The sequence below is a fragment of the Pinus tabuliformis genome, chromosome 6 (assembly GCF_031772625.1).
Source record: "Pinus tabuliformis cultivar Carrire ecotype Pingquan chromosome 6, CPIR1, whole genome shotgun sequence".
NCBI classification, from domain to species: domain Eukaryota; kingdom Viridiplantae; phylum Streptophyta; class Pinopsida; order Pinales; family Pinaceae; genus Pinus; species Pinus tabuliformis.
This window is the reverse complement of record NC_142292.1, coordinates 174,738,321-174,748,894: the sequence shown is the minus strand read 5'-3', so window position 1 is coordinate 174,748,894 and position 10,574 is coordinate 174,738,321. Positions and strand designations below refer to the sequence as shown.

The 10,574-nt window shown below is 38.0% G+C and overlaps 1 protein-coding gene across 1 annotated transcript; it reads right to left on the bottom strand.

Annotated features, from left to right (window-relative positions):
• Nucleotides 1–3,629: 3,629 nt before the first annotated feature.
• Nucleotides 3,630–10,050, bottom strand: LOC149258019 (germin-like protein 1-3). Its single transcript, XM_089397306.1, has 3 exons — nt 9,908–10,050; nt 9,402–9,804; nt 3,630–3,737 (listed from the first exon to the last, which is right to left on the bottom strand). The coding sequence occupies exons 1-3, from the start codon at nt 10,048–10,050 to the stop codon at nt 3,630–3,632; spliced, it is 654 nt and encodes a 217-aa protein (XP_089253432.1).
• Between the last annotated feature and the right edge of the window lie 524 nt (nt 10,051–10,574).

Sequence of the window (10,574 nt, the reverse complement as noted above, 5' to 3'; positions counted from 1 at the left end):
AATGGTCATTGTATGTACCCAGAAACTCCAAAACGTTGAATGAAATGTGAAAGGTATTTGAAAGTTTGTGGTGATCTTAAAACCACTTTGTAATGGATTGCCTTTGTGGCTGGTTGGTGGGGAGCCAGAAACCATCCATAGAGCCTTAGTGGCTATAGGATTTGCCTAGAGGTGGCACATTTAAGTTCAGGATTTGCCCGGTGGTGGCAGATCGGACTTGCCCAAAGGTGGCACATTTAAGTTCTGGATTTTCCCGGTGGTGGCAGATCGGACTTTCCCGGTGGTGGCAGATCGGACTTTCCCGAAGGTGGCACAGTTAAGTTCCAGATTTGCCCGGTGGTGGCAGATCGGACTTGCCCGGTGGTGGCATATTGCCTGAGTGGCTAACGTGTACACATGAGATTTTTCCTCGTAGGAGCAGGTGGACTGCAGCAACACCTGGCTCATGGTCTCAGATATTGGTGTGTCTGAGCATAAGAGGGTCGGCACACTTTTCTATCTGACAATTGCGTCGAAAGGCGCAATTAGCGCAATTGTTTGTGATTTTTATTTGGACATGAATATTTGGCTTAGAAAGGCACTGACCTCTCTTTGTTTTTGGAAGTTCTGCACATGCAATTCGCCCGATGGTGGTGGATTTGACTATCATGACAAATAGTCATTAAGGGGGGGAGTTAGAAATAATTAATTCCTACTTGTCTATGGTTGTAATTCTCCATTTGAGGAGTTTGTTCCTACATAATATGAATTAGCTAGAATATAGTTTCTCCTAGTTTAGTGTGTGGTTGAGAGAATCTCTCAACCACACTACTGTACGTCTAAGATAGAATTCCTATATTGAGACTATTGCTTGTACAAATATGTGTGTAATTTCCTTGATGTAATAATATAGAATTTTTCTGTTGTGTGCTATTTTATCTATATCTACAGCTTCAATTGATATGTTGAGTGGAATCTACAGGGGCATGTTGTTCGGAGTGCAATCATCTGTAAGAGGAGAACTATCACTAGAAATAGTCGACAATGGTTGTCAATGGCTTGTAGTGCCACCAATATGTTGAGAAAAGAATGTGTTACGCTAGTCGCCACTGTGAGCCATAACCACATCCACCACTTAAAGGAATTCACTTAAGGAAAAGTAAATTTTAGTGTTATATATGAGTAAATCCATTATGTTCATCATATCCATGAGCTTGTTCTTTATGTAAGGGAAACTGAAAATTCAATTCTTAATGAAGGATTTTTATTTTAATGTGGCACATTTTATTTTAAGTGGAACCATGCAAAGGTAAAGAGCGTTTGACTTGTAGTGTTCAACCCATATGTGAAGAAAAGATTGGGTAAAAATAAGAAAGCCAAGACGCTGAGAAAATCAAAGAAATAATAAGAGTTGTTTGAGATCTAATTGAAAGAGTTGGAAACCAAAAAGAAAAATAATGTTTTGGCAATAAAATGCATAAACTAATCCATTGATGGCAACATTCTTCCCCTTCTTGTAGATGCAAAGACAATAAAGTTTTCTTGGGATATCGTTGAGAGGATCTTTTGTGTAAGGAGGAGTAATCAAGTTGAAGATAGTAGTGCCGTACAAACTACTGCAACAGTGCTTCAAAATGAAAATGAAGATGGATATATAAAAATAGATCTATAAAAAGATGAAGAGTTTAGTGAATCCCACTTGAAAGTGGATGGTAATGGAGTGTTACCACCAACACCTAAGTTTGGCATAGTTAAAGCTACCAATGGAGCAACAAGAGGTTTGGTGGATCCAACAATCAAAATTTTTGATGTTAACTTTGATGAAGAAAAATTAACTAGTGACGAGTGGTTGCACATGATGCAACATAAATATATCATTGATATGTTGTTATTTGGTGAGAGAGGACCACTTTCATATGGAAGACAAGTGGAAGACAACCTATTTGCAGCAACAGAGGTTGGTAAAGAAGTGGAAAATAAATATTATGATGTAATGCCAGAGGTAGAGAAGGAAGAGGAGGAGGAGAAATCTCTCATTGTTGAGTAGAAAGAACAAAATAAATATGGTTCTACAAATGTTTCTCATATAAAATTAACATTTATTTTGAGTGTGCAAGTAAATAGGAAAATCACCTTCCAACTCTAGTAAAATGAGATCATGAAGAAAATAACATAGAACAAGAAACAAAATTTGAAGAAAAATTAAAGTTCCTTGAAGCAAGGTTTGAAACACCAGGTTTTGATGAAGTCTGCATAGAAGTTGAAACACTGAGTGTTGAAGACAACATGAATGATGTAGAAAATGAAAATGTTAATGAAATTTTCATGTATTGGAGCCTAAAGGGATAAAATTCTATTATAGACTTATGTTGCAGCAAATTGATAATCAAAGATTGATGATGAAGAGAAAACTATAGAAGATTACATCCATTCAGTTCTTTGCATTTCTTAACCCCCCTTTTTAATGTGCTCTCTTTGATGCAGTTTTTTGCCACTTTTTTATGACATTGCTACATCACACATTTTAGAGATAAATAACATTCATTTTTAAATGTATCATGGCCTATCTTTAGTATCCATGGTATCGTGAAGTGCTTGTCTCAATTATTTCAAGAGTATGCGTATGCTTGCCTCATCTGTAAATAGATGCTATACATATATTATTTTAACATCATTTTTTCTCTCTATAGGATTTCATCCCTTCTCTTTTTCTCTCTCTATATATTTATATCTCTTTGACAATTTACAAAAGAAATGATGATGTATTTTGGGTACATGATATGCTTCCACCCTCATACATAAGGAGGCATCTATTGTTTGAAATTTATTTTTTTTAAGCAAAGATGTCCTAAACTATCATTAATGCCACTTAATACAACCAAAGTATGATTTATGGGCCCATTTTGATTGCTCAAATCATAGTTAAGTTACAATTGACCAATCTTGGGGTCAAGTTACCTATTATAAATTAGATTCCATATTATAATTATTAATAATAAAGTTATAAATTAATTATTTAGTATGATTTACTTTAATCTTGACGATATATATGAAATTACTTTAATCTGAGTGATAGTGAAGTGAATATGAGAATGGCAAGAGGCCGTCCAAGAAGAATGAATTCTATTACTCGTTCAATATTTTGTACATGATCGTGGAATTGTGTAAAAATCCTGTGTGAGTGATGTTTATTACTTGATCTTTTGTTCAATTTTTTCTATAATGTATGTAGTTCTTGGTAATTTAGGCGGTGTATCAAAGCCGTTCCTGCAGTTAGTTTTGAGTAGACTACATTTTTAAAAGAAGGATGTTGTTCTCTTTGTGAGAATGGTGGACGACTTCTTCCTCTAAACAGTTGAATATTGATTAACATGAGAAATTTCATAATCCAAATTAACACTAATATGTATTTCCAAGTCTTTGTCAATCGTGTATCAAACGCAGCATCAGATTTGAAATATTGAACTTTTATTTATATTATAATTAAACGCAGCGTCTGCTATTATAATTAGCTCTCTCAGATAACAACATCGGGAGGTTGGTTTTATTTAACTATATAAATACCACCTCAATTGAAGGAAGGAAAGAGCGAATAGCATTATGACAGCATCGGATCAAGATCATGAGGATGTGAACCTGCTTTGGATAATTTAGACGAGCTTGTCATCGATCTGGAAAGCTCTGGCGAGCACAGAGGCAGAAACAGGAGGAGGCGCTCCGAACAAGGCCGGCGCAACCTGCTGAGTTCCTGGATTCTGTTGGAAATTTTTGTTCATTTCAAACACAAAAAAAAAAAACACACAGAGAACAACGCTCTGGTATTCTACAGGATCTTTATTATAAAACAATAATAAAAGTTGTTACAGAATTTTGTCTTCCTCAACTCAGAGGGATTTACAACAGGAACTTCAGTTCCAAAATCTGATTCCACAAACTCAGAAAATTATATCTTCAGCATTGTTGTGCGTTGCAGAGAAGAAAGAGCTCTTCTTGCTAATATTCTCTACACACTACTCGTCTCTGCTCTTGCATTCTTTTATATAATGAACAACACAAAATATCTTTTACAATACGTGTTGCTTTTCCCATACTTCCGTGAAAATAAAAAATAGTAAAATTTAAGATTTCACCTACATTTACCAACCCTAGTAAATATCATTTATTACACGGCTCAAAATATCCTATTTGAATTTAATGCATGCTTATCACACCATCGCATCGCAGGAAGAGAAGGATGTGCCTCCGCCTCTATTACCTTTAAATCATGCGATTTGCGATCGCATCGCAAATATCGCATCGCACATAATACAAGCATGCAGCTAAGGGTGGCGAGGGAAAAGTGCGATATGCGATCTGCGATCGCATCGCAGAGGAAAAAATCTGCAAGTTGAAATTACCATTCCAACGCTCCCCTTTAATTTTAACTGCTGGGTTTTTTCTGCATACCCAGGCATTTCCAGAAATGATCAAAACTTTTCTTTGCCAATGGTTTTGTCAAGATATCAGCTAGCTGATCCTCTGTTCTGCAGTGCTGCAAAACAATCTCACCATTGTTAACTAATTCACGTATGAAGTGAAATTTGGTGTCAATGTGCTTTGTCCTTTTATGAAAAACTGAATTTTTAGACAATGCTATTGCTGAGCTATTGTCGCAATAAATGGTTGTGCCATTTTCCTGTTCATGACACAAATCTCTGAGAACTCTTCTCAGCCATACTGCTTGGCATGCTGCTGCTGTTGCTGCCACATACTCTGCCTCTGCTGTTGACAAAGCCACAACTGGTTGCTTCTTGGAAGCCCATGAGATGGCTCCCGATCCCATATGAAACACATATCCCGATGTGCTTTTTCTATCATCAACACTTCCAGCCCAGTCACTGTCAGTGTAACCTGTCAACATGAAACTTTCAGAAGAGGAGTATAAAATACCAAACCCCTTCGTTCCATTCACATACCTTAGAATCCTCTTGGTTGCTTGCCAATGAGTCTCTTTCGGTCTTTCCATAAATCTGGAGATTAAACTCACAGCATGCATAATGTCCGGCCTAGTTGCAGTCAAGTACATAAGGCTGCCAACTATGCTCTTGTACAATTTTGGATCAAAATCCTTGCTGCTGTCTTCTTTGGTCAATTTCAACCCCACTACAGTTGGAGTCACAGCTGCCTTGCTGTTCTGCATGTTAAATCTTTTTAACACTGCTTCTACATATTTATCTTGAGAAATGAAAACTCCATTTTCACTTTGGTCTACTTCAATTCCAAGAAAATATCTTAAGAAGCCCAAGTCAGTCATTTCAAATTCACTTTTCATGACTGCTTTAAAATCAGCAATGAGAGAAGCATCATTGCTAGTAAAAATCAGATCATCTACATATAGAACAACGATAAGAATCTTACCGTCATTCTGCTTTATGTAGAGTGTGGGTTCACCATCACACTTGTCAAACCCATTCTCAATCAGGTAAGCATCTATTCTGCTATACCATGCTCTTGGAGCTTGCTTCAGCCCATAAAGAGCCTTCTTCAGTTTGCAGACTTTATGCTCTTGGCCTTCAACTTCATAGCTTGGAGGTTGTTCAACGTAAACCTCTTCTTTCAACACTCCATTCAGGAATGCAGATTTAACATCCATCTGATAAATCTTCCATTTGTGTTGTGCTGCAATAGACATCACTGTTCTGATTGTTTCCATCCTTGCTACTGGTGCAAAGGTTTCATCATAATCTTTGCCTTGTTGCTGCTTGTAGCCTTTCACAACAAGTCTAGCTTTGTGCCTGTCAATCTTGCCTTCAGCATTGCTTTTGGTCTTATAGACCCACTTAACTCCAATGACGTCTTTGCCTACAGGGAGGTCCACTAACTCCCATGTTTTACTCTTCTCAATTGCACCAATTTCTTCATTCATTGCTTCAATCCATTTATATTCATTTACAGCATCTTCAAAATGGACTGGGTCATCAACATGACAATATAGAGCGAATAATGAATTCAGACCGGTATTGTTACTTACCTCTCCTTGTTCATAAATCTCATTCAGATTTCTGAATCTTGGTCTTCTTGGTGTGCTTGGAGTTCCATCCGAACTTGAGGGTATTTCTGATCCCTGTGGTGTGCTTGGAGAAGCACTTCCTTGACTTCTTATGGCTGTTCGAATTCCAGATTGTGGTGTGGTTTGTTGTACTTGCTGTGGTGGAGGAGGAGCCACCAAGGAAGGATTATTTGCTACTATCCCTTCCTCTTCTTCTTCGTGAGACACAATTGTCTTCACATTCACTGTCTTCTCTAAGCTTCCATCCCAAGCTTCATCTTCAATGAACTGCACATCTCTGCTTACTATCAATTTCTTGGTGGATGGATTATAGAGTTTGTATGCTTTTGACTCATCACAATAGCCAATAAAGACACACTTCTCCCCCTTACTATCAAGCTTCTTCCTTAGCTGATCCGGTACATGTGCATATGCCACACAACCGAATACTCTCATGTGAGTGACAGTTTGCTTTTGACCACTCCATGCTTCTTCTGGTACTCTGTTCATGACAGCTTTAGTTGGGCATCTATTCAAGATGTAAACTGCGCAAGTAACAACTTCTGCCCAATACTCATGCGGCAAGTGCTTTGCCTTCAGCATACTTCTGACCATGTCAAGAATGGTCCTATTCTTTCTTTCAGCAACTCCGTTTTGCTGAGGTGTATACCTCGTGGTGAACTGCTTTTGTATGCCATTCTCTCTGCAAAAACGCAGAAAGTCTTGGGAGATGTATTCTCCTCCTCTATCTGTTCTGAGCACTTTAATATAATGCCCACACTGCTTCTCAACAAGAGTTTTGAAGTGGCGGAATTTCTCAAAAACTTCACTCTTCTGTTTCAGCATATACACCCATGTCTTTCTGGTGTAATCATCAATGAAAGTTAAAACATATTTATTTCCGGAAAATGATGGTGTTTGCATCGGTCCACACACATCAGAGTGAACTATTTCCAATGGTGCTTTTGCTCTTATACTCTTTCCTGCTGGAAAGCTTTCTTTGTGTTGCTTGCCCAAGATGCAGCCTTCACAAAGGCTGTCTAGTTTTTCAATCAATGGTAATCCTTTTACCATTCCCTTTCTGTGCAACAGATTCAAGCCTCCGAAATTGAGATGTCCAAATCTCAAATGCCACAACCAACTCACATCTTTCAGTTGTTCCTGAAAGACTTCTTGTGTTACAGCCGCAATAGTTCTGCCTACCTTCAAATCTGCCCTGAGTTTGAGAGGAAACATTCTATTGCTGGTCATTTTCACCTGTGCAATGATCTTCTTACTTGGAGGTATGTCTCTGATAGTACACAAATCATCTTTGAAGAACACATTGTAACCTTTGTTAATGAGCTGTCCAATGCTCAAAAGATTACATTTCAGACCAGGTACATAGTATACATCTGGCACAATCATCTGTTCTCAATTTTTTGCTCGAATACTAACTCTGCCCTTACCCTTGACAGATATTGTATCATCAGTCCCTGTTGTTACCTCAGATTTCACATTTTCATCCAGATTGGCAAACATTGCAATATTACCAGTCATGTGATTACTACAACCTGAGTCTAAGAACCAAAAATCTTCTTGTTTGTCTTGTGCTATGTTACATGTTAACAGCACATTCTTTGGGTTCTTATCTTCTTCATTTGCAAAATTAGCATTCTGCCTATTATTCATGTCACTTTGCTTTTTCCTACATTCATTGGCATAGTGCCCAAATTTCTTACAATAATGACATTGGACTTGGGATTTATCATACCTTTGTCCATGAGCTTGCTGTTTGTTTGAACCTTCATCTTGGTTCTGATTGCAGCTCCTTCTGCTTGTGCTTGCAGGATAATTTCTGCCTCTGTTTTGGCTTCTTCCACGACCTCTGTTATTTGCTCTGCCTCGACCTTTTCCTTGGCCAAGAGACATCTGAGTCTTGAATGCTTGCTCAAAAGAGGAATCTGTTCCTCTACTTAGTCTATGTTCATGAGACAAAAGTGAAGCACTCAGCTCATCTACCGTGAACTGTGAGAGATCTTTTGTTTCTTCTATTGCTACCACAATAGATTCAAACCTTGAGGGTAAACATCTCAAGATTTTCTCTACAATCCTTCTATCTTCAAGAATCTCACCATGAGATCTTATCTGGGTTATTAAGCCAATAACCTGAGTGAAGAATGAATCTATTGTATCAGATTCCTTCATGCTGAGATTTTCAAAGTCTCTTCTCAACATCTGCAACTTTGAAGTCTTCACTTTCTCCATGCCTTGATAGGCAGTTTTGAGAATATCCCAGGCCTCCTTGGATTTTTTTGCTGCTGCAATCCGCGGAAAAACGCTTTCATGCACTGATTGGAAGAGGAAAAAGAGGGCTTTGGCATCCTTCTTCTTGTCACTCTTCAACTGGTCTCTTTCTGCTGCTGTTAAAGCAGCCAACGCTGTTGCATCTGCAGGTTCAGCATAGCCTGTTTCAACCAGCTCCCATATTCCTTGAGAAGCAAACAATGCTTTCATTGTTATGGACCAATAACTGTAGTTTTTCCCATTAAACTGTGGCAGTTGGGGATTCGTCAAACCAGTTCCAGCATCTGCCATCTTAACTTGTGAAAAATAAAGAAGAGATACTGACTGTAAAAAAAACAAAAACTTTCTCTGCTGAAAAAAAATGCTCAATAAGCTTCTTACAGCTCCTACAGTGAAAAACAAAACTCTGTTTTTTTGATTCACTGAGTGCCTAGACTAGCTCTGATACCATGTTGGAAATTTCTGTTCATTTCAAACACAAAAAAAAAAAACACACAGAGAACAACGCTCTGGTATTCTACAGGATCTTTATTATAAAACAATAATAAAAGCTGTTACAGAATTTTGTCTTCCTCAACTCAGAGGGATTTACAACAGGAACTTCAGTTCCAGAATCTGATTCCACAAACTCAGAAAATTATATCTTCAGCACTGCTGTGCGTTGAAGAGAAGAAAGAGCTCTTCTTGCTAATATTCTCTACACACTACTCATCTCTGCTCTTGCATTCTTTTATATAATGAACAACACAAAATATCTTTTACAATACGTGTTGCTTTTCCCATACTTCCGTGAAAATAAAAAATAGTAAAATTTAAGATTTTACCTACATTTACCAACCCTAGTAAATATCATTTATTACACGGCTCAAAATATCCTATTTGAATTTAATGCATGCTTATCACACCATCGCATCGCAGGAAGAGAAGGATGTGCCTCCGCCTCTATTACCTTTAAATCATGCGATCTGCGATCGCATCGCAAATATCGCATCGCACATAATACAAGCATGCAGCTAAGGGTGGCGAGGGAAAAGTGCGATATGCGATCTGCGATCGCATCGCAGAGGAAAAAATATGCAAGTTGAAATTACCATTCCAACAGATTCTGGCTGTTCAGTCCAGAGAAGGCCACTGCGTTGACAGGGCCAATGTTCTGTTGGAAATGCACAAGACCTCGAGGGAACACAAACACGTCTCCCTTCTCCAGCGTTGTGGAGAACAGAGTGTTGTTAGTGGTGATAAAGCCAACCAAGAGAGTACCCTCGATCACCACCAAGATTTTGGTGGCCCGCGGATGTGTGTGAGGAGGGTTGAGGCCGAGAGGAGTAGCGAAATCAAGGCGGACCAATGAAATTCCCAAGGTGTTTAACCCTGGTAGCTGCGTTACAAAAGCTGGCGTTACAACGAATCCCAACTGGTTACTGGTATCTCCTGGTTTATCTAGGCCCCTCAACTGGAAGTCATCTGCTGTGACCGTCATCGCATTCTTACATGGAAACCCGTTCAAATAACTGCACAATTCAAAATATATATAAAATGTTATTCACCCATGATCAACTAGCAGACATTCGCAAACGCACAAGACATACATATTATATTACATGTAATTATAACATGGAAACATTACCATTTCTTTGCATATCAGCAACGCAAATGTCTTGTAAAGGATCTGGATCACTTGCACGCACAATAACAATACTATTCGCGTATGATAAGATCACTAGTACTGCAACTGCTAACGCCGGAAAGGATTCCATGGCTGTAACTCACTATTTTTCTTTTCTTCTATTCGAAAATAAATAGAGATGGACTGAATTTGATTATGAATGGAGAGCGTTGCTCCATTTTATAACTATGGTAAATGACCCGGTGTTGCAGGTCCACCCACCGAATCCCCTCTGTCGCATACGACTGTGTCAGAGTTCTAGTTAGTTAGAGTCTAGAGTCTATAGTTATGTTTTGTGAAATATATATATATATGTCTGTCGGGAGGATATGGTCAGTTTCGTATTTTCTTTTTCAAACTAAAAAAATTGTACAATGATCCGGAGTTTGTTTTAGATTGTCTTTTAAGAATGAAAAAGTCTGCTTTCATATAACATGTTTTACTTTTTCAAACTAAAAAAATTGTACAGTGATCGGGAGTTTGATACAGTTTGGAAGTTAATATTCAATCACAAAAAATAATTAATTGATAATGGTGTTCTATATATATATATATAAAGAGTAAGATTGTATTGCTTAACAAAATCAAAGTTTCAGTGCATAGTTCTACTATCTA

What these genes read in the sequence shown, in the direction of transcription:
- LOC149258019 (XM_089397306.1), bottom strand. Translation starts at nt 10,050, where the DNA reads ATGGAATCCTTTCCGGCGTTAGCAGTTGCAGTACTAGTGATCTTATCA. An exon ending in AGAAATGGTAATGTTTCCAT is followed by an intron (nt 9,805 to 9,907) that starts GTTATAATTACA and finishes TGAATTGTGCAG; the next exon opens with TTATTTGAACGGGTTTCCAT. An exon ending in CCTTCTCTGGACTGAACAGC is followed by an intron (nt 3,738 to 9,401) that starts CAGAATCTGTTG and finishes AAAAATTTCCAA; the next exon opens with CAGAATCCAGGAACTCAGCA.